Below are 23,763 nucleotides of genomic sequence, written 5' to 3'. Positions count from 1 at the left end.
ATCTTGGAAACAGGGCCTCTACCAGCTTAGGCAATGTCTTTGTGCAGATTAGAAAAAGACGTCCCAAGCGCACACAGTTCAGCACCTAAGAAATGTGAGGGGTGAGTATCCTTTCCCATCCCCAACCAGAGATGATTTGAAGGAAGTCCTCATTCACCAGGGCCCTATTTCAGATTTTCATTCTCCACATGTTAAAACTCCTCTGAAAGCCACGGAGTAACATGTCCTGGATCCTCTGACTGTCTGAGAAGAGAAACTCCAAGATTGCCTGAGCTCTCCTTCCTGCTCACCCCAGGGTCGAGTAGTGAGAGCTGGAGAGGTCCTTCGAGATTGCAGTTTGGCCTGCTTATTTCTTTTTTTTTTTTTTTTTTGACAGAGTGTTGCTGTGTCGCCTGGGTTGGAGTGCAGTGGCATGATCTCCACTCACTGCAACCTCTACCTCCCGGAGTTCAAGCGATTCTCCTGCCTCAGCCTCTCAAGTAGCTGGGATTACAGGCACATGCCAGCAGGCCCAGCTAATTTTTTGTATTTTTAGTAGAGATGGAGTTTCACCATGCTGGCCAGGCTGGTCTTGAACTCCCGACCTCCAGTAATCTGCCCACCTTGGCCTCCCAAAGTCCTGAGATTACAGACGTGAGCCACTGCGCCTGGCCCAGCCTGCTTATTTCAGAGGTGACAAAAAGAAGGCCCAGAGAGACAGCCTGACTTGCTCAAGGTTACACAGCTTGTTGGAAGGGCAGAGCCCAGAGCTTAGGTGTCCTGGCTTCTGCTCAGTGTCCCGTCCAAGGGTTCCGTGTAGAGGGGCTTGAGGCCGCACCACCTACCCTCATGGTCGTAGGTCCCCAGACCTGCCTGGTCTCTCATGGTCAAAGGTCGGCAATGTCCCATCCACTGTGCTGGGTCTCCCGGAACATGCCTGTGGGCGCCATGGTCCCCTCCCCAGGCCTGGGGCACACTCACCTGTCCGAGCTCGCACGAGCGCATCCAAGGCATACAGGACATCTGCCGAGTAGTCCAGGAGCAGCCACAGCATCAGGTACTCTGACTGCAGCTCATCGAAGCAGGCCCTAAAGACGCCAATTGGGAGATGGATGGCTGTGCGTGTTACTGGAGCATGGGCCACCCGTGTGTGGGCACCGGCTCTGTGCTGAAGACGCTGGATCATGTCATCTGGGAATGGCCCTGCCTGCGGTGTCACTACCTCACCATAATCACCCCAGCTTCCGATGAGGCACCACTGTCTCTGAGAAGCTTTTCTGTCCCACAGTCACAGAACTCCTGAGAAGAGCTAAGACTGACCCCAAAGAGCGGCCCCATTGCGTCTCAGCAGAGAGCTACAAGATCCTAGGAGGTACTGTTTTCCAGGCCTCACTGGCAGAGTCACGTAAAGGGGCTACGGACCTGCCCTTTCTGGGGTCAAATTTCAACAAAAAATAAGAGAATGTCTGAGAGATTAATAATGGAACAGGCAGTAAATATTTTCTACCTTCTCCATCTTTCTGCTGTTTCCCACACAGGCAGCACCCCCAGCTCTTCTCCTAGCCTCACAGACACAGCAGCCTGCCCCTGCCGCCCCCCTGCAGTTTGCTCAGCACCCCAAAGCCTCCTGCCATATATATATACACACATATATGTATTAGCCGGGCGTGGTGGCTCATGTATGTAGTCACAGCTACTCGGGAGGCTGACGCAGGAGAATCGCTTTAACCCGGGAGGCGGAGGTTGCAGTTAGCTGAGATTGCGCCACTGAACTCCAGCCTGGGTGACAGAGTAAGACTGTGTCTCAACAAAAAAAAAAAAAAAAAAAAAGTAGCAGCTTGTCCCTGCCTCCCTACCCTGCAACACATTCAGAACCACCCACTTATCCCTCCAAAGAGAAGCAAACGCCCCTGCATCCTCCTCGTACAACTCACTTGAGGGGACCCCACAGTGCCGGAACCCTGACTGTCCACCTTAAGCTCAGTTCTCCACCCATGCTTCAGAGCACCCTGATGGTCTTCTTGGGGAACCTTCTATTTTTAAAGGGAGAAACTGAGGCACAAGAACTAAGTGGTGGCCGTGAGGGGTCCAGGCCTCAGGCCTCCCGAGTGAGAGTTGGAGCTCTGCCTCCTTGGCCTGGTGTCTGGTTCCCTCCTTTCCGCTGTATCTCCCACCCCCTGCTGCTCACCTGCAAATAAGCAGACACCAGTTATAAAAGACAGGCAGGGCGATGGCGGTCAGCCAGCGGTAGTACAGGTTGCTGGAGGGGTCCACCACGATCGCATCCTTCTTCTTCGTCTTCTTCCTGGAAACCCACACACACACAAACAGCGCACTGTGTTTCAAGACTGTAGCTTTGGAGGGTTTGAGAGACCTAGATTCCCTTAGAGACCCTACGGCCATTTTAGGCTGAAGCCCAAGATGTGGCTGTCCACAACAGGGTCCTCTTAGTTATCAAGGGAGTCACAGGGAGAGTCCCTGTAGGGGAAGACAGGCCGGGAGGTTGGGTAGACTCCAGAGGTCCTTTTCTCCCAGTTCAGTCCCAGGAAGTCACAGTTGACTATAAGGTCATGGTGATGACATTCCCATGTGCCCATGGCAACATCCACACCCTTCAGGATGCTGAGAATGAAAATGCAGCATGGCAATGTCACAGAGGTCTGCTGAAGTCTGGGGAACTTCCAGAAAATGCTGATTCCCGGGGCCCACTCATCTCTTCCAGGGCTGGGCCTGGGAATGTGCATTTAAGCATTGCCTGGCTAGTTCTGAGGCAGCTCCTCTCTGGATAGAGTTGGGAAGCCCCACAGTATTCCCTGGAGAACCCTCTCCACCCCCCTCACTGTGTTTGTGCGGACGTGGTAAAGGCTGATTTCCAAGGGCTTGCATCGCGCCTCTCCATCAAAAGCCTGGGAATAACCTGTTATGTGGGCCCGCACTGAATGAAAAACATAGCTTAGAGGGCTTAGCTTTTATTCTTAGACTTTCCCGCAGATTCAAGTTTACAGGCTGTACTGGAGACTTCCTTTTCGTTGGGTCCATGTGTCCCCTCTGCCATCCCATGTGACCCACGCTGGCCTAGGCTTGCAGAGTGCTCCCGTGCCCCATCGGAGACCCCAGGGACTTCCTGCCTTCACCGGGATGCTGGGGTGCGAGGTCACTCACCGACGGGGCTTTTGGACGTTCCCAACAGCTCTCATCACCACTGAATCTGGGTGAAAGTTTGTGAACATTGTATCTTCCAGTTCCCCAGAGAAACCCTCAGCCTACCCTGTGTAGCCCACTTGTGAGGGCAAACGAAATGCTTCGAGTGGGGGGGTCACATGAGCAGGCTCACAGGGACAGACCCCGGCTGCCCACCTGAGGCTGCAGACGAGCAACTCTCTTTACTTGTAAGCCCGCCTTGAGTTCTCAGAGCTCGGAGAGGATTCTTTCCGCAAGATGGGGGCTTCACATGGTCTCAGGAGGCATGGTCTGCAGCCTGGGGCCGACTTTTCCTCAGCTCCAAGCACCGCCTCCCCTCCAGGGCCGACGCTAAGGTCCCCTGATAGCGTTGCTCCAAGACACCCAGCCCTGGAGCCCTGCGGGGAGGTGGGGTCAGGCCTGCTGGGACCATGGCACCCGGTCCTTAGAGGCAGCTTCCTTCAGTACTTCCTCTTCTTGTTTTAGGTAGTTTTTTCTCTCTTCTTTTTTTCTCTTCCTTCTTTTCTGCCTTGTTGCTGGATGACGCCGAGGGACACTGAGCAGTCTTCATATATCAACGACATTACCAAGTGGAAAGGGCAGGCTGCGGAGTGACGGAAAGAGAGCGCGGCGTACGGCGTAGTGGAGAGAGGGCGCGGCGTGCGACATCGTGGAGAGGGGACGTGGCGTGCGCCGTCGTGGAGAGGGGACGTGGCGTGCGTCGTCGTGGAGAGCGGGCGCGGCGTGCGGTGTCGTGGAGGGGGGCGTGGCGTGCGGCTCATGGAGAGAGGGCGTGGCATGCAGCGTAGTGGAGAAACGGCATGGCGTGCGGCGCCGTGGAGAGGGCGTGGCATGCAGCGTAGTGGAGAAACGACATGGTGTGCGACGCCGTGGAGAGAGGGCGTGGCGTGCGACGCCGTGGAGAGAGGGCGTGGCGTGCGGCGTCGTGGGGAGGGGGCGTGGCAAGTGGGTACTTCCGGCGCTTTGGGACGGAATGGGGTTATTGATTTGCTATTATTATTCCTGAAGCACGAGGTAAACCACCCCATTGAGCATACACTGAGAAATTAATGGCTCAGTCAAATGTTCTACAATTTCTGATCTATTTTCGTGAGCTCCTGGGAAGTCACAAACAGCCAGAGACTGGAGACGTTTTGAGGTAGGAGGACAGAGACCCGAACCCACACATGGAGGTTGGGAAAGTTACTGGGAGTTTTGGAAATCCCACTCCAGGCTCTCTGTTCTGAATGGAAGGGTGGGGCCTGCCCGTTGTTCTTGAAACCTGTCTCTGGATCCGATGAAAACCTGGGCCTTAATGAGAAAGCCAGTGAGCAAAAGGGAACCAAAATTCGAAGAGGCGGGTCTGTGACACGTGTAGTGGCAAACACATGTCGTTGCAGGCTGGCAAATGTGGCCGGGTTCAGACACGCCTTCAGACTTTGCTTGGTTGCGAGGTGGTTCCGGCAGTGTCCGCAGGACAGTCCTGTGAGCGCAGGGTTTTCTTCAACATATGACTTTACACTGCTCCCTCTTCTTTACTGGGTGTCTTTTAAGGGCTAGGAACTCTTATAAAGTTATCTAATGAATACATGTAACATTTCTTCAAGGCAGGCAGTGATGCCCCATTGAATAGTTGAGGAAACAAAGGTTGCAGAAGGGACAAGGCCTGGAGTCCCCTTTGGGTCCCTCTGATTTCTCTCTTCCACACTCTGAAGGAAGGCATGGGTTGAGAGATAAATTCTGCTAATTAAACACTCATTGAAAAAGATCCATCCACAATTACCTAACACTTCCTATGGAAATAATCGAGGCTGTGTGCAATGCGTGTGGAAAAATAATCACCGCCATTATTCATGACAGTCAAAAAGGGAGAGCCACCGAATCACACCACAGTACAGGCCCATCCTCAATGGTGAATTCTATGTGGCCATTTAAAACGCTGTTTCAGAAGACATGGGCAAACAGCTCTAAGTTAAAAAGCAGACTACAAAGAGTTTATCATAATAGCTGGATCAGTTCTCTATTTCTGCCAGAACAAATTACTGCAAAGTGACGCAACATAAATGTCTTATCTTGCAGATCTGTAGGTCAGAAGTCTGCTGTGGCTCTCACCAGACTAAAATCAAGGTGTTGACAGGGCTGCCATCCCCCAGAGGCTCTAGCGGGGCTCTGATTCCTGCTCATTTGGATCTTGAACAGAATCCAGCTTCTTGCGATTGTGGGGCTGAGGTCCCTGTTTCCCTGCTGGCTGCACCTCTCGAGGCTGTGGCTTCCTTAGCTCCAGTCCCTTTCCTCCATCTTCAAAGCCAGCAGCGATGGGTCGAGTCTCCCTCACACTGTGACTCTCTTCTTCTTCCATTTACTTTTTCCGACCCACTCTTCTGCTTTTAAGGACTCATGTGATTACATTGGGCCCACCCTGATAATCCAGGATAACCTACCTGTGTTAGTCTATTCTCATGCTGCTAATAAAGACATACCCAAGAGTGGGTAATTTATAAAGGAAAGAGGTTTGGACTCACAGTTCCACATGGCTCAGGAGGCCTCACAATCATGGCGGAAGGCAGATGAGGAGCAAAGTCACATCTTTTGTGGTGGCAGGCAAAGAGTCTGTGCAGGGGAACCCCCCTTTATAAAACCATCAGATCTCGTGAGACTTATTCACAGCATGGGGAAGACCTGCCCCCACGATTCAATTACCTCCCACCAGATCTGTCCCACCACACATGGGAATTAGAGGAGCTACAATTCCCATGATGAGATTTGGGTGGGGATACAGCCGAGTCAAATCGTTACCTATCTCAAGGACCTTGAATTTAATCACATTTACAAAGTCCCCTTTGCCATGTAAGGTAACCTGTTTACAGGTTCTAAGGATTAGGATGGTAGACATCTTTTGAGGGAGATTGTTCTGCCTACCACACAAGCCAATATTTATTGAGCACTTACTATGTATCAGGCACTGTTCTGAGCACTTTACAGAGTAACACATTTAGTCTTCACTCCCACCCTGTAATAAGACACTATTACAATCCTCATTTCATAAGCCAGGAAACAGACACACAGAGAAGTTAGGTAACCGGCTTATATGGTTTGAATCTGTGTTCCTGGCATGGTGGTGGATGTCTCAGGGTTTAGCACCAACCCCTTGGTGCTTTGCTTGAGATAGTGAGTGAGTTCTCTTGAGATCTGGTTGTTTAAAGCACCTACCCCACCTTCCTTCTGCTCCTGCTGTGTAGGACTCCTTGCTCCCGCTTTGCCTTCGCCATGATTGAAAGCTTCCTGAGGCCTCCCCAGAAGCAGAAGCTGCTCTGCTTCCTGCACAGCGTGCAGTACCTCAAGCCAATTAAACCACTTTTCTGATAAATTACCGAGTCTCAGGCGTTTCTTTATAGCAATGTGAGAATGGACTAATACACCCGTCCAAGGTCACAAAGCTCTGAGGCAACTGAGTTGGGAAACAGATGCTCTTAACAACTATATGTATATATAAAACATATTGTATCGATCTCTTTATTCAATATATATGCTTAGGAAGAAGTTGGAAGTGTATTTGTCAACATGTTAAGTGGGGCTATCTCTGAGAGTGGAATTCCACGGTTAGCATGAAGTGCGATTTTTGTGTGTGTATGCCCCTGTGTGCTTTTCTTGCTTTCCAAGTTTTCAGCAAGAGTATTTCAATAAAGTGAATTAGAATAAAAGGTGATTAAAATCATTAAATGAAAAGAGCAAGGAAAGTTACACCTCTGTCCTCCAGGGTGATGTGAACCCTGGTCTCTTTTCAGCCACTGGAGTCTTAACGTCAAGTCACCAGCAGACGGCGCTGCCCTCAAGCTTATTGGGTGAGCTTTGCCCTGCAGTTTAACCAGACCGGACTCAGCTTGCCTTGTGCAAGATTTGTGGCCCTTGATTACGGGCCTTCACCTGTCCTCTGGCTACCAAACTGCCGAGGGCCTAGGAAAGACCCAGCACCATTGGCTACATCCCCAAATCCACCCAGCACTGCCCCAAAAGAACCCTACACAGAGCTGCAAAATGCTGCTGGTTTTGGCTGGGAACAGTTTGATGGGGGAGGGAAAATTATTCAGGACTAAAGAGACCATATGAAAATGACAAAAACGGAGTGGAAGAGTCAGGGAAGGTGTTCATAAATAATTTTCGTGTGTGCCAGTTGTCCTCATTTTGGGACAGTTTCCAGTTTTGTCCCTTGGTCCTTGGCTTCGAAGTGGACCCGTGAAGTGAGCCCATTTATTGAAAGATTGAAGAGCTGGGTGCAGCCCATGCTATCCACCCACATCCTTGCCCACACCCCAGCCCCAGGACAAAGATGTCGAGAAACCCCCAGGACCTCTGTCCATGGTTTCAGTATCTGTAGCCTCTCCCTGCCTGAAAGACTGGGCTGCAAGGGTGTTTAGTGTCAGGTTTGGCTTTAAGTCTAACACAGATCACTATAGCTATTGCTTTGTAGAGAAAATCATCTCATTTTTCTTTATGGATGGTATTTGGTCTCTGGATTTGATGTCCAGATTTATGCAAACAAAAGACATGCTTCCTTCATGGAGAAAATAGAAAAAAGTTCTATCTGAGGAACAAAGAGAGAAATAGCAAGAAAAACCCTTGACACATTTCTCTGTCAGTTGGAAGTCACGAAATCAGCATTTCTCACTGACACTGATATTTTTTCCCTGATCTCCAAGTGAGACTCCCCCTCCCCAATAGTGCCACTCTGTCCCTAATCTGCCACCTTAGTATCTGGTGACGGAAAAAGGAATTACAGCAGGTCACCCTTTCAAGAGGCTATTCTCTGGACATATTTAAATTGCCTTTTTCCACTGCTCTGATTACCCCCCCAAAATTGGCCCAAATTGACCTTAAAACAAGAGCATTTCAGGCCAGGCATGGTGGCTCACGCCTGTAATCCCAGTACTTTGGGAGGCTGAGGCGGGCAGATCACGAGGTCAGGAAATCGAAACCATCCTGGCTAACACGGTGAAACCCCGTTTCTACTAAAAATACAAAACAACTAGCCGGGCACGGTGGCCAGGTGCCCGTAGTCCCAGCTACTCGGGAGACTGAGGCAGGAGAATGGCGTGAACCCGGGAGGCGGAGCTTGCAGTGAGCTGAGATCGCGCCACTGCACTCCAGCCTGGGCGACAGAGCGAGACTCCATCTCAAAAACAAAAAACAAAAAACAAAACAAAACAACAACAACAAACAAGGACATTTCACTGGCACTCAAGAGCCTGAGGCTGTAGAATAAGAAAATGCCTTTTCATCATTAAGGAGAATCTCCACTGCTCTGTCAAGGAGCTCCGGTTCTGCACCCTCAGGTATATCGGGGTATAGATGCTACAGCTTAAAGCATTTATCTGATCCAATTCCTTTGCTTTATAGATGAGAAAAATGAGAGCCAAAGAGATCAGACGACTTCCCCAAGAAGTCACACAGATCTCATCCCTCCCCCACTTCTGTCCTCAGGGATGGAGTTCCAACGAAAGGAACGGGATTCTAAAATATTCTACTGGTGTTCTGGGAGTGGGGAGCTGGAGCACCAAGGAGAGAGGCCAAGCTGGGGCTTCTATGGGGTGGAGGGCACCAGGCTTGGGAAGGGCTCTGCAGGGCGTGTGGGTACTTACTCCTCCTCCGTGTTGTTGCTGGTGTTAGTGTTGCGTTTGGCCAGGGGCCAGGCACTGCGGGGAAGTAGAGAGAATATCAAGGGTCTGAACTTGGTTTCCAGTCCTTGGGGCCATTTCCCCAGGGGATTACCATGGCCCCCCCCCCAACCCCCACCCCATCCCACTGCTTCCAGCCTTTGCACTCACAGCTTGAAGAATACGGGGTGGTATTGTCAAGGCCAAAATGCTTTGTGATTGGTTAGCTCAGATAAAAGACTTGGGGGAAGGGAGGGTGAACATGGCTAAACTGAGGCTTCTGAAGAAATGAAGATTCAGCCATTTGACTCCTTCCAGCTTCCCTGCCTCAAATTCCACTCAGTTTCCTTCCTTTCTACCCTGGATGGGGCCACGTGCCGGGCACTGAGAGGGGCACAGAAATGGACCCCACGTGGCCTCTGCCCTCAGCGCTTCCCTGCCTCTTGGGTGGAGGAGGTCTTTCACCTTCTGCCCCGGGATGGACGCAGCCTGCAGCAGCAGCCACAGCAACTTGCTCCCTCAGCTGCAAAGGCCTCTTCCAATTAGCAGGACGAGTAACTGAGCATAGGCAGGATCGTCGCTGTTTTCAGCTTATCCTTCTCCTGTCCTCTCCTACCTCCCCAAATCTTACAACTCCAGGGCCTGACACCCCTGGTCTGTGTGAGAATCTGGTTGAAGGTAAGGGCTGGTTTTGCACAAACTGGATATTTATTTAAAGTTGAATTTTGCAGTACTTCACGATGTTCTATAGCAAAAGGTATTATCTCTGACCGCCAGAACCCACTTTCAACATGGCTGGGTTAAAAATGCCAGGCGGTCTCGCAGGGCACTGCAGACCCCTCATAGGAGACCTTGAGAACTGGAGCTTGAGGCAGGTGACACCCCCGCTGACGCCCAGGACACCTCTTCCATGATGCTGGATGTCCTGCCAAATAAATGCCATTTTGATGACCTTAGCTCCTCCTGCCCAAATCTCCCTCTCCCCGTCTAAGATATGGCCGTAACCGCTTATTTCTGGATTGGTTCTGCTCATCTGAAAATCTCCCAGGAACTGGAATGGCCGTGGGATGGTGAAGGAGGGAAGGTTCAGCTCTGTGGGGGTGCAGTGGCTGTGTTCACCACGCCTCTGTGCCCGTAACCCCACAAAGCCGAGCCCACACAGGAGAACTAGGACATGTCTCTGTATATACTTGGCTTTGCCGTGGAGACTTTGCCTCCAGAAAAATTCAAAATCCTCACCCCTAGGAAGCCTTGCTGGTTGACGGACACTATCCGCTCCATCGCGTCCGTCTGCCTATGCTGACCCTGCCCGCGAGTGATCCAACAAGTGTCTGTGAGGTGGGCGGGGCCTGCCCTGGATGTGGTCCTAGCTCAACGCTCCATTCGTCTGGTCCCATCCGGAAACGGACAGAGTCTAACATTCATCTCTAAGGATGTAGGAAGGTAATTTGGTCAATTTAAATAAGGAAGTCTTTGCTTGTCCAAAAGGAATTAGACCGGTCTGGCTGGCTTGCTGAGAAACCTTTGTGTCCCTCCTCCCTCATCCTCTTTCTCCACTTTGTCCTCTTTCTTATCTGTCTGTCTCCTTGTCTTTCTGTCTATGGTGTCCCCCAAGGGTACTGGATGCCTAGTCCTGGGAACCTGGGACCTCCCTGCACTTGTCTGGGCCAGTGCCCAGGCCTTCCCCAGCCTCCTTTCCACAGCCCAGGAAACCCAAGGGTTTGCAGTCCAAGCTCATGTGAAAACTGCCCTTCCCGTCTCAGCCAGGGATTCTCACACCTTTCCCTGGGTCTCCTAAAGCAGTCACTGGTGAGACGTGGCCTTGAACTCTCACATTCCATCTTAAAAATGCCCTTGCTCTTTGCCGTCCCCTGCATCATCTATGACATACAAATACCCACTGCCACTCCCCACACAAATGTGGAATGAAAATGGATGTTCTGGAAAGATCCATTGGGTTTCCCCCTGAGACTTCATCACCTTCACGCCCCAGAGACCCTCATATGCCCATTTGAGAAGCTCCAAACCTGAACCCATCTTCTCCTCACTGACATACAAACAGGTAGCTTTTTCTCTAGCAAATTATATAGGGACTATTCTGCAATCATCATGCTTATTTGATCCCCTTTTCCCACCCCCTAGAAAATAGGTTCTGGGTGAGAATCCACCTGTTTGGGAGGCTGAGGGGAAGTCAACTTCCCCTCCACGTCTTACCTCTCCTCCATTCCAGACAGACCAGTGTCCTAAAGAAACGCTCTACTGTTCAGTGACAATTGATTCAACCTGTGCTGACCCAGGGGTCTCTCTGCAGACCACCTGCTGGGGAGACTTCTCACGAACAAGTCAGGAGGGGAGGCGGCAGCCCTGTGTCTGTGTAAGGGGGTGCCAGTCAGGTTTATCTCCCAGTTAGGGTGGGGGCGATGCACGATGGTGCGCAGAGGCCCCAGTTATGCAGATTTTCCCTCCAGAAAGCAAACACCCTCCCCACCTCACTCTGCTCCCACCATTGTCCCCTTCCCCACCTGGTATTTCTCAACCTGATCTGGGACACAGATGGCTCCCCTTGAAAATTCTGACCAACCTGTAGACTCTCGTCCCAGAAAAATGCATGCGTGCCTACACATAAAATTGTGGATACCATTTAGACACCCCCCAAAGCTCCTGCTATAAAAGACCCCACTTTTGAGCAAGATGGGTCATAGTGAGTCTAGGATGCGAGTCCTTTGGTGAAGAGAGATGGGTAAGGCCAGCATCCCCTGATGAGTTTCTGAGAACACGATTTCCAGGGGACCCTAATGGGGGTTCTGTGTAGGATGAGGTGAGTGGTCAAATGAGGCTGGGGGCTGTGGTTCAAGGGTTTTCTCCTCCTGCAAGGCCTCCTGGACTCCGCAGAGGCTGTTAGAGCATGTAATGCTCCCCTAAGAGCAAACACTTTCTTCAAGGAACAGTTCACAGGGATGACGTTCCAGGCCACCTGTGCTGCATCCAAACAGGATGGAGCAAAGCAGAGGCTTCCTGCCTGGCCCCAGCAGGCACAGGAGGCCCCGTCTTCTTTTCCCCTCCTTACCTTCTCCCTCTGTCTGCTGGCTCCTGGCTGCCCACGTTTGCCTGGGTATTGCTTTCTTGGCTGGACACCTCCTTAAGCTCAGCTCCACGGGAACGATCAGGAAAAGGGTCCAGTCCCTGGTCGTGGTGGTGCACGTGCCTGACAGCCCACCTGCGCAGCCAGAAGATGAGGCGCGAGAGCCTGGAAGGCGACACAGGCACTGAGCCAGACGGAGAGGAAAAGCCCCCCACACCTCCAACCCCCAGTCCTTCCCTCTCTCTCTCTCTGCCTCGAGGGGTGGGGCAGAAGCAGTGATGGCCGGCAGGGCGTGGGTGCTGGGGGCCCTGTGGTCTTCGTTTTCATCTCCGTCCCATGGGGAGTGTGTATCCCCTTCTCCCTCCAGCCTGCAGTCAGGGGCAGGCTTCCCCAGAAAGGGACACTCTATTACCATTTGTCCTTGTAGCACTTGGACTCTGCCTAAGGCATGATCCTTCAAACGGGCAATTAGCTCACTCCTTTTGCCCAGTGGAGAGCTCTTTGTAATGACTGCCAAGCACAGGAAGAGTAAAGCAATGCGGGTTTCAAACGAGGACAACATCGAGAGCAAGGTTATTTATTTATTTATTTAGAAGTTCCTGAGATCTGATAGAGCAAGGCTTAAAGGAACAGGCATCCAGGCACAGCCTGGAGTCTTTTCCAAGCTTTTATCTTATTGGTGTGTTCTTGTACAAACTAGAGTTTTCTCCCCAGGCCTGGGAGGTTCCTCTGCAACTTGCCCTGGGCCCCCTCCCGGAGCCGGCCCTGCCTGGAGCTTGCAGTAACAACACCTGCGACCGTAGTACCGGCCCCCAGAGCTCATCTGAGTCCCACGGGCCTGAGAGGTGCCTTCCCTCCACCCTGCCTGCTGCTGCTGGTGTCTCTGCCAGAGGGGAACAGTGGGTGACAGGCCCGGAGACTCCATTCTGTTTCTCAGCTTCTGGTTTCCCTGATTTGCCAAATCCCTGATTTGGCATCTGCAGTGCCCTCCCCTGGACGGGGTGTCCCCAGCCAGAGTCAGTACTGAACAACCTGGAACTAAGCCACGAATTGTCACATACCTTGACCCTAATCACACACTTATGACCTTAGCCTAAGGGAATACACTGACTAAGAAAATATCCCAGTAGGCAGATGCTTACAGCTGCTGCCGCAGACGTATTTGGAGGTATCTGCCCAGCCCAGCCTCTCTGCTGCAGATAATTCCTGCACCCACACCCTTCCTCTGCCGAGAGGGTGGAACAAAGGTCATACTCCCTCCTCCAGCCTCAGACAATGGGACTAGGACAGACAACGGATGCACAGAGAGCCACTCAGGCTCTGAACTGAGAGCCACTTGAAGACGGGGTTGGGTGTTTCAACTCATGGTCACATGAGAAAGGCTGTTTTCAGCCTTGTGCCGGCTGATATGGGAACAGAAAGAGCCAGAACGGAGGGGACATGCAGAAAGAAGCACAAAGACCATGAAACTCCATGAGAAAATGGGAGGGGGAAGGTGGCTACCTCCTCAGGTCCCCTTCTGCGAGCCCCACGGGCTCTGTTTCCCTGAGATAGCTTGTGTTGCTAGCTTACAACACACCCTGTGTCAGCCCTGCAGAGCTGACTTACAGGTGTTCTCTTTTTCCCTTTATGAACAAAGAACCTTAAGACAGCTGTTTATTAGTAAAATGCGAACACTGAACATCACTTACATGCCCAGCTACAATGGACTAGTTAATAAACAACGGTGGAGCAGTAGCCTTCATAATGAAAAGCATGAAGAATAAATAGATAACGTGAATTTCTTTTGCGATAATCTGAAGTAAAAAGTGTAGAACATATGACTATGTAGAACTCTGGCGTTGGAAAAAACCACGTGGTGGAGGGAAATAATGAGCCTGGTGTTTGCCGGGCACCTGCCGTGAGTCGGTGCTTGGCTCTGAAGCAGCTTTCAAGCCACCTGTGGGGTAGGCACTGGTAGATGCATTTTTAGAGGAGACTTGAAAAGGCGAAATGACTTCCTCAGGATGGGGCAGCTGTTGAAGCTGGAGTACGGATGTTATCAGAGGGAGGCAGAGCTTGGAGTCTTACTAATCTTGCAAACAAATGCTTTTGCAGGGACACCTGCCCTGGGGTCCAGACGAGCACTCGGGAGACCCTGCCAGCGCTATTTCAGACCTCATCGCCATCACCCTCAGCACACCACCGCGTCCACCGAATCCAAGCTTTCCCACGGCTGGCTCTCTTACCACCTTCTCCGGTTGGCTTTTGCTCTGAAATCTTCCAAACCTGAGCAAGCACCTCAGTGTCAGTTTTCATTAAGCAATTTCAGATAAAGGCAGTTTTCCTTAGACTTTTCTGAACTCAGAACAGCTGACCCAAGAGGAAATGACTCACTGAGAGTTTTCAGGCTGCTCTGTTCCTGACCCTTTCTTTTCCAGATCTTCAGCTCCACCCCCATCTAGCCCTTCTTCTGAAGAGGTCACTACCTTCTTTCTGCCACAGCGTCCCCCAGGCCAAGGTAGGGACTGAAGCCGGTCGGTTACCTGGCAAGCTCCTGGCCGGTGAAGGAGCCCTGCCCGGACTCAGCCAGTCCTCTGGTCTCCACGGTGATCCCCGGCTGCAGCGCTGACGATGTCTCCTCGCCTGGCGAGTGGGCTCTAGGAAATCAGATATGCAGCAAGCGGGATTGATTTCAAGCCCATCCGCCTCCTGGACACAGCCAGGAGTGAGACGGTCAGATGTTCTGCTTAACAGAGAAAGCCGCCCTCAGAGATCCTCATCCCAGGGGCTCCCCACTTCCCTTTGCCTCCTGCAGATGGATTCTGGCTTTTGGTATAAACGTGGCCTTTCCTTTACAGCAAGGAAGGCAGCTACTGTCCAGGGCTAGGTGAAGGGATGGGGAGGTGGCAGTACATGATGGCCTGGCCCTCATCAAAGCACTGGGTGGGGAGAGGTCCCGGGGCTTTGCCATTTCAAGCCAAAGCAGCTGCTTCCATAAAATGACTCCAGAACGAGGATTTTGGTTCCAACGCTTCTCGCCTACTGAATTTCATCTTCTGAGGCCAGATTGAATACCCGCTCCTTAGGGGTCTTCCTGAGCCTCCCTTCCTACTGCGTGTGCTGCAGCCACACTGCCTAGGCAGTTGTTTGTGGGCTTGTCTGGCAGCCTTCCTGGGAACCCACTGGTTAACACGAAGGCCCTGGAATATTGCGCAGAACTGGCCTAGCCCTCTACACGCAGTTCAAATAATTTGTACAGTGCTTTCAAATGGGACTCCACTTCCCCTAGTCCCTTTTGCCAAACACTAGGCTCTCTCTCCTGCAAGGCAGAGGTAAGGTGTGGTGACCCCCTTGTGCAATCCATTGTGGAAAGTGTGATCCCGGAAAGGACAGGTGCCCGAAACTCCATACAAGCACCAGTCACACCAGCGGAGTCTGGTTGAATTGCCTGGAAAAAAACTAGGAATGTGTCTGGGAATATTTGCCTTTCTTTTAAACCCCCTTGGGCTGAAGTTTGATCAGCCTGATTAAAAGGCAGCCAGGCATTAGCCTCTAGGGATTTGCACTTCAGTCTATGAATCTTGAGGAGCCTAGGCAAGACAAATTAATTCTATCACGTGACCTGTTCCAACCTCATTAGCCTTCTTAACAAGGAGGCAAGAATTAACACCAGGGAAAAGCTTCAGTCTCTCCCTGGTAATTGATTAGAAGTCAGAGTCCTTGAATCCCGGTGGCCGGGCTGCTGCTTCTCCTACAGATTCCTCCCTGCCTTCTCCAGCAGCAGGGAGTTCACTCCTATGCCCCGGTCGGTCTGGGCCGTCTCTTGACTGCCCCACCTGCCCACAGATTCTTCCCTCCCTCGGCCTCCCCACATTGAGGCTATGGTCTCTGCTGGAACCACAGGGAGTCGGGTAGCTTAATCTTCTACCTTCAATGACCAGAACCTGTGCGACTTGTGGGTTTGCAGGCCAGAACCCCCAGCTCACCCAGCCATTCCTCCTTGTGGTCAAGTCCCTTCCTTGTCATGGTCCTTCTCCCATGAACAAGTTCCTGGGGTCTTGCTTGACTGGGCAGGGAGACTGAGGCCACCCTGCTGTGACTGGAACCCACTCTGGGAAGCCCTTTGTTGCTTTGTGTGTTTTGGGTGGTTTTTGATGGTCACCAGCTACCATCAGCGAAAACCCAAAGCAGTCCTGTAACACGGGCTGCTGCCAGCCAGAGGACCCCGGCTTGTGCATGTGCAACTGATTTTTTTGGAATTAAGTACTGGACCTTCCCATTGATCCGAGTCTCTCGATGTGTTGGAAGCCTTGGTATGCAGAGAACACACTCACCTTTCCTTCCAACACCATTCTACTCACAAACACAATACACAAACTACATGCCATTGAGTGGCTCTTTACTGTATGCCAGCCACGTACATTTTATCATTGCATCCACACAACAACCCTGTGAGAGAGGAAATGGAAATTCAGAAATGTTAGGCAACTTCACTGAGGTCCCACAGCCAGGTGGTACAGCCGAGATTCCAATGTTATTCCATCCCATTTCAAAACCTGCTGTCATCCATGCCATGAAGCTGCCCTATATTTTCATATATGGCACAGATGAAAATGAAATTAAAAGGATGGCTGAGGACTGCGCCCCGTGGCGTGCCACTAGAGACATTGCTCTAATCCATACAGCTGCACCATAGGCATGGCTCTTTATTTTCAAACCATCTGATTGAATTCTCCCCTTATACGCATAAGAAACCCACTCTCGTCTCATTTGCGTGCACGTGAAAGACCCTGTCAGAGGCCCTGCTGCAGTCCAGAAGCTACGATTCCCTTTCCCTCTTCATATTCTGTATACTATAAAGGTGGGATGCATGTTCCAATGCACCTAGGTTGGTTGCAGGAGGAGGTGGCAGAGGTCCTTGGATTCGAGCAGATGGCATGGGGGTGGTGGTGTGGCAGCAGACAGCTGGGCGGGGGCCCTGTCACAGCCTGTGTGCCTGGAAGATCTGGAGGCAATCCCAAGGATGGAGGTGTTCTGCTGCCACCAGCAGCTCCTCAGGGAGCTCTAGGCACCAAGCAGTCGGCCCAGCGTTTTAGCGTAGTCTGGTTCCTGCTAATTGCATGAGGGCACATCCTGAGACCAGATTTATTTGCATTTGCGGCAAAGGAATTGGATGACATCAGAGCTGGTGGGTGGGTGAGGAGGGCAAAACCCACCCAGGATTGCAAAGCAGACCTGCAACCAGCAGCAGTGAGAGCTGCTGCATGTGGACGGGATCTATGATGCCCACTCAGGGGGAGGAGGCAGAGTGGAAAGGTGTCAGGTCCTGGTTGGAGTCTCTGCTCCAGCACCTGCAGGCTGAGTGTTCTGTTGACTGGTCACTGACTCTCTCTGGGCTTAAGTTTCCTGATCTTCACAAAGCAAATAAAGCGAAAGTTGGCAATTTCATGTGGATTTCAGTGACCAGAAAGGCACAACTGTCCGTGAAGAACAGGGAGAGCCTTACATGATGCAAGCTCCAGGGGCCTGATGGGGGTGCCCATTTCTTCCCTATGCCTTGCCCCACTTCCTTTTTTTTTTTTTTTTTTTTTTTTTGAGACATTGAGACGGAGTCTCACTCTGTCGCCCAGGCTGGAGTGCAGTGACCAGATCTCAGCTCATTGCAAGCTCCGCCTCCCGGGTTTATGCCATTCTCCTGCCTCAACCTCCCGAGTAGCTGGGACTACAGGTGCCTGCCACCTCGCCTGGCTAGTTTTTTGTTTTTTTGTATTTTTTAGTAGAGATGGGGTTTCACCATGTTAGCCAGGATGGTCTCGATCTCCTGACCTCATAATCCGCCCGTCTCGGCCTCCCAAAGTGCTGGGATTACAGGCTTGAGCCACTGTGCCCGGCCGCCCCACTTCCTTCTCAATGCCTGAAATTCTGTTAGATCAATGTCTTTCTTTTAGCTCCAGAGCTCTACCTATGTTAAATGCCTGGGGGTGTTTACATAGTAAACCTCATTAATTACTTCTCCCAGAAACTGATTTTACCAGGCAGATGGAGGGGAGGTGGGAAGAGAGGAGAGGAACTGATGTCTGAAATGACATTTGGAGTCCCCAAGGACACACAGGTACCAAAAAAAGGGAGATACTTTGGCAACTAATGCAAGAATGGTAACTAGAGTCTCCCTGGGAAATGAGAGTCTTGGGGCCAGGCTCTGTCCTGCCTGTGGCTGGTGGAAGGGCCTGGGGCAGTGGCTTGACAGGACCTCAGTCTCTGTAAAATGAACAGACCAGGCCAGGACAACCCTGGAGCTTCCCTCCCACGTGTGGGTGGCTATTCTAAGATCCCACGTGGGGACGATACTTTCCAAGGAAGAGGCCCCCCTGACGTTGGTAGTTGTCAAGAACAAGAACAACTAGTAGAATGGAGAGAGCTGCTTTGAAAGACAACATAATTTTCACCTTGTAATGCTCAAGTTCTACGTTTATTTGCACAGAGGAATTAATGTTGGTAAGGTGAAGGTTTCTTGTCACTGGGCGAGGACAGGAGCTCCCACGAGAACTGGAACTGGAAATTAACTTTGCACTTGGTGAAGCATCTGATGTTTTCCAGCAAGATGGGTTTGGGGACGTGAGAGTAAACAGAGGTGGCCTTTCAGCACAAGGATGGGGAATATGACACTTGAGTTTCCCCCTTCTCAAGCCCTGAGGAACTTGAATGATTGTAACCCTCTGCTGCTGACCGCATGTGGTGGGGGACTGAAGCCAATGCAGTTTTAAGTCTTCGGTCCTGGAGAAGCGGGATGAAAATTGTTTTCTTCGGTGGTAATTGCTTTGGGCTCCGCTCAGGGAGTAACACGAGAAGACCACTCTTCTGTCAGACACAGACCCCTGCGCCCCAAAGCTCATTCAAAACGGCTACACCAGGAGATGCATCCAGGATTTAAGGTGCCCTCAGTCCTAGCTGCAGTTCTTCGTAGCAGAGAATAGCCTGCTTCTGTTGCCTTATCCTCACAGATCTGCCGGACAGCTCTTAAATAATTGAGCCAACTAAGAAGAGCTAAGTAGGAAAGAAAAACTCAAACTTAGTTTTGGTGTTTTCAGGGTGTAAAATGTTTTCATTCAAATGAAGTGTTTTCATTCTTCCTTATGACGTTCCACTATAAAAATAATTCCAGTAACTTAAAAACTGGGCCTCCAATTTGGTGAAAAGACTTTGGGGCAGGGAAGTCTCAAGGGACAGAGACTTGGCTGTGCCTTCCTCTTGGGGGCAGTCAGCAAGGGGCCACACCCACACGGAGCTTCCCAGTGCAGCCTTCTTGATATCACTGAGGACAAAGAGTGATTAACATTCATGTACCCCAGTTCTCAATCATTTATCTCAAAAGTTTTCCAAAAGGACTGGAATTTCAAGACAAAGAGGTGTGGCTTGTCCAAACACCGTTTCTCTTGGTTCCAAAATAGTGATTTGAAACTTAAAACTTTTTCCGTGGTAGGTGTCAGAGTCCTTTGTTCAAATCAGGTGGATAGACAGGTGCGGGGCTGGGCTGGGAAGCCGGGGAGGGGCTGGGCCCAGCCTCCATCCCTGAGGCCACTGTACCCCATCCTGAGCACACATTGTCATTCCTTTGTGACTCCAAGGAACATTCTGAAAATTTGTGGCTGGTTAAAGCCACTCTTGCCTCTGTAAGATGAAGCATAGCTCTCTCATGAAGGAAGCGCTCTTTCTGTCTCTCATTTTGAAATCTCGGTGGTGTTTCCATGGGATACTGTGTTAATCTGTCAATTTACCATGCGAAGGGTAGGGCTGAGGCCTGAGTGGAGCTCAGTAAGCCTCAGCTGGCGGTCAGGCTGAGACAGCAGGGCTTGGACACGGGCAGGAAATGGGGCTATCTGAGGTCAAGGAGAAGAGACCAGAGAAGGCCCACAGGAAGAAGTAATCATTTCCAAGACCGGGAGTGAGAGTCAATGGGCACTCAACCACACAGCAGGGGACGTGCGGGGACCTCTGCATTCATGTCTGCTGTAACCTCCCCACAGCCCTAGGAGGCAACACTAGTACCGATTCATATTACAGATGAGAAAACTGAGGCTTGGAGCCATTGAGCAACTTTTTGTAGCAGGTCAGTTGCAGAGCCAGTGTTCAAACCTGGGCAGTCTGACCCAAAACCTGTGCTGTTAAACCATCATTCTGGTCACAAAAGTGCAAAGGAAGAAGGGAAGACCTTTTCTCACCCATGCAGACGACAAATAGCATTGTCGAAGGGCATCAGTTCAGAGCCGCTGACCATGTGGCTGATCCCTAGAGCGTGCTGTGACCCTTGTCGACGTGCATTCCAGAGTCAGCCTGCAGGGAGTCTGCTAGAAGCCAGAGGCCGGTGACTGGTATTAGCGTGGCTTAACAAGCTAGCAATTCATTTAGCAAATGATCGTCTTCTAAGAGGCCTTGAAAGCCCTCTTGAACAGGCCACAGGTCAAGCTGGGCGTGGAGGTCACTGGCCAAAGCAGAGCCAGGGTGAGTCAGCAGGACCGCAGTGCTGTCAAGTCAAGCAGACATTGTGGGCAGGAGCCGCAGCAGCCTACAGACCAGGCCTGCCTTCTCCTGGGTGCCTACTCCAGTGAATATCTCACTGGAAGGAGCCGGACTGAGATCCCATTACTGCCTTCTCTGCCTTAGGGAAGCTGGAAGCTCCATGAGATGCTTGGGTCATGCCCCACTCCAGGCAAGTGGGGTGCAAAGAGGAAAAGTTCCATTCTGCTTCAAAATCTTCCTGATCCTGACAGCCTCTGGTCCTTCACCCAAGGTCTTGGGCCCAGGATCCTGTGCCCCATCCTTGGGCTCCTTCTCCCTGATGCCCTCTTTTGATACTCTCTTTGAAGCCCTCTTCAAGGGGCTCTATTAGCTCACACATGGGAAATAAACTATTAAAACATACAAATGTTTCAAGAGTGAATACAGTCCTAATAGCGTTCTTTGTTCTTTGAAATAAGGAGCAATGCCTTAATTTAGAGGACTAAGTCTCCAGTGGTAGGACACAGACATTGACAAAGGGCCAGTTAGGATAAAGGTATTTGAGTAGGATGGAATTTTCTGATGCTTCTGAAGCTATATCACACTTCCTAGGACCCCAGCACAGAGTTAAATGGTTGGAGGAGATAAGTATCTGTTGGGATGCCCTGGGATCTTCCTTCCTTTGCCGAAATCTCAGAAGGTGGGGTTCAAGGGCTGTGTGGGTTTGCGTAATGGGGACTCAATCTCTTTGAAAATTATTGACCATCACTTATTAGCAGAGTTTGCTGCAGAGCTGGGATCAGGAACATAGATAGAGAAAAAACCAGATGTGCATTTGGGAGAGGAAGTGATGAACACAAATGAATGGAAGAAATGAGGCATGAGGGCCCAGTGCTGGGAGGTGGGGACTGAGGGATGTTACTGCATTTTGGGGCCGTCAGACTGTATATTTAAGCTGCATAATTTTCAATTCTATATATGTAGGGTGAAAGTAACAGAAATATTGGAAAGAAAGTTACTCATGGTTCAACTCAGTCATCTCATTGAGAATTTAAGAAACATGGCCGGGTGCAGTGGCTCACACCTGTAATCCCAGCACTTTGTGAGGCTGGGGCAGATGGATCACCTGAGGTCAGGAGTTCGAGACCAGCCTGGCCAGCATGGCAAAACCCCATCTCTACTAAAAATACAAAAATTAGCAGGGTGTGGTGGCAGGTGCCTGTCATCTCAGCTACTAGGGAGGCTGAGGCAGGAGAATCACTTGAACCCAGTGAGCTGAGATTGCACTACTGCACTGCAGTCTGGGTGACAGGGTGGGACTCTGTCTCAAAAAACAAAAATGAGAAAACTAAAAACAAAGAAACATAAGGGTTTAGGTCCATGCACACTAAATAGGTCCCTTCTGATGTCCTCACTGTTATACCAGGAGCTTGGAAAAAATGCTGTTCCATTCTGCAGGTGAAGAAATTGAGGCATGGAGAGGTTAAGTGCATTTTTCCAGGTCTGCTAGGAAGTTAGGAACAGGGCTCGAAGTAGAGCTCAAGGCCCCAGATTTCCATTTCCTACCTGTGTCAGGATGTCATTGGTGGGGCTGATGGCTTGGCTGACAAGGCACTACCCACTCCTTATACAGGCCCTGGGCATGGCCTGCCTCCAGACGCTCCCCTGGAAGCGAGGGCAGGGCATTGGATTCATGCTACATCCTTGGTGCCCAGCTCAGGCTGCAAACCCAGTTCAGTGGCTGGTGCACAGCAAGAGTCCAACACATTTTTGATGAATACATGGGAGAGTGTGTCAGTTTGAGGAAGTTCTTACAGTAAAATTTAGTCTGCTGCATTTGAATCTTCATTTTCTTATAGCAATTAAGTGACTAAACCTGCTTTTCCACATCTCTAAAACAATAATACAGACTAGTTTCTGGGGGTTGTGAGGATTAAGTGAGATGAAAAATGAAATTGGCAGTGCTGTGAACACCTCCCCTGCCCTCCGATCTGTGGTTGGCCAACGTGAAGGCGTTCTTCCCCCATAGTCTAGATCCACTATGGAAACGACCAGAGCCAGGCATAAAACGAAAAGCGCATCTTACCTACTGAGGCCATTTTCAGCACGATCGAGATCTCGGTCTGAGGGCTTTACCCTGAGGTGGGTCCTGGAGGAGTGGGAGTATTGGGTGTTGATCTTGGCCATCTTCTTGGTTTGTCACATTTAGCCCCCCAGATGATTGCTGAAATGTGAACACAAAGCAGATACGTCATCAGGACGGGAAAGTAACTGCAAACCCAGCTCATCACGAACAAGGGCTACCGCACGCGGCCCCCCTGCAAGCCCTGGCAGGCACGCCCTCCGCTGTCTCTTGTAGATCCTGCAGCAGTGAGTTTTAGTTGGACATCTTCGGGCTCTTCTTTCTAGCCTGAGGCACAAAGTCTTTTACTTATTTGTTTCTGTTACCATGCTGACGAGCTGCTCAGAGTTAAGTGCTGAACAAGCGAATGAATAAATAAATGAATGGCCAAGTGGGAATGTGATATAAGGAAGGTAAAGCCCTTATGATTCTCTGAGATAATGCAATGTCCCTCTTGACCCTTCTTTTCTTGTTTCCTTATTTTTATCTTAGAATTTGGCAGGTGTTTCCACTGCTCCCTCAAATCTTGCTTTAAGACAACACGTAAAGAAAGGACCATACGTGACGTTCAGAAAACCTTTATAATATAATGCTAAATCCAATATCACTTCATCTCATTAATCCTCACAATAACTTTGTGAGGTACTTATTATTTTTATTCCCATTTAATGATGAATAAACTGAGCCTCAGAGGTGTTAAGCAGCTTGTCCAATGAAAGATAGATCCCACCTGTCAATGTGGTACAATCCTTGTGAAATCGCCTTGAAAAATTGTAACTAAGGAAATTATGGCAGTGAAAGACATCAGACCTAACCAATTCCGTCTTGCTTCTAACCTCTAAACTGTCCTTATTCGTTCCTGGGCGTAGGCCGAACTAGCCTTGGGAAGGAATTTAATTTATAATTTAAATTAAAGCCCTTTCCCAAAGCTAAACTGTTTTTGTAAAACACATGAAAGCCCACCAGCCACCAAGTTAGAATGAGAGGGGCTGGAATTCTAAATATTATCAGCCATTATTCTAGAGGTCGTAAGATTCGCAACTTCCCCAGTTACTGTTAAAGGCAACATCTCTATTGTGAACCTAAGATCGGCCTTTTGAGATGTCTTTTCGGGTTTTCACGTTTCTAACAACGGGTGGCCACACCTTGACCTACCAACCAGTTCTGTGGCCCCCACCCAGTAACTGACTCAGCAGAACAGAACAGCGTCAACTCCCTATGATTTCATCCCCGAGCCAGCCAATCAGCACTTCCGATTCACTGGCCCCCCC

At 50.5% G+C, this 23,763-nt stretch overlaps 1 protein-coding gene across 3 annotated transcripts in view; it reads right to left on the bottom strand.

Annotated features, from left to right (window-relative positions):
• The window catches only part of CNGA3 (cyclic nucleotide gated channel subunit alpha 3), an 86,596-nt gene that overhangs the window by 5,751 nt on the left and 57,082 nt on the right, over window positions 1-23,763 (bottom strand). Inside the window, exons 2-7 of one of the 3 annotated variants that reach the window (XM_005575033.5) lie at window positions 22,457-22,594; window positions 14,418-14,531; window positions 11,878-12,057; window positions 8,796-8,849; window positions 2,168-2,284; window positions 961-1,067 (exon numbers count right to left, since the gene is read on the bottom strand). In XM_005575033.5, the coding sequence (XP_005575090.3) occupies window positions 961-1,067; window positions 2,168-2,284; window positions 8,796-8,849; window positions 11,878-12,057; window positions 14,418-14,531; window positions 22,457-22,557 (673 nt within the window). In that variant the 5' untranslated portion in view covers window positions 22,558-22,594. The remainder of the gene's footprint in view (window positions 1-960; window positions 1,068-2,167; window positions 2,285-8,795; window positions 8,850-11,877; window positions 12,058-14,417; window positions 14,532-22,456; window positions 22,595-23,763) is intronic. The other 2 variants (XM_045368787.3, XM_045368788.3) reach the window with 2 other exon arrangements.

Source organism: Macaca fascicularis, chromosome 13 (assembly GCF_037993035.2).
Source record: "Macaca fascicularis isolate 582-1 chromosome 13, T2T-MFA8v1.1".
NCBI classification, from domain to species: domain Eukaryota; kingdom Metazoa; phylum Chordata; class Mammalia; order Primates; family Cercopithecidae; genus Macaca; species Macaca fascicularis.
Note: the sequence above shows the minus strand (reverse complement) of the source record. Positions and strands in the feature narration are given on the sequence as shown.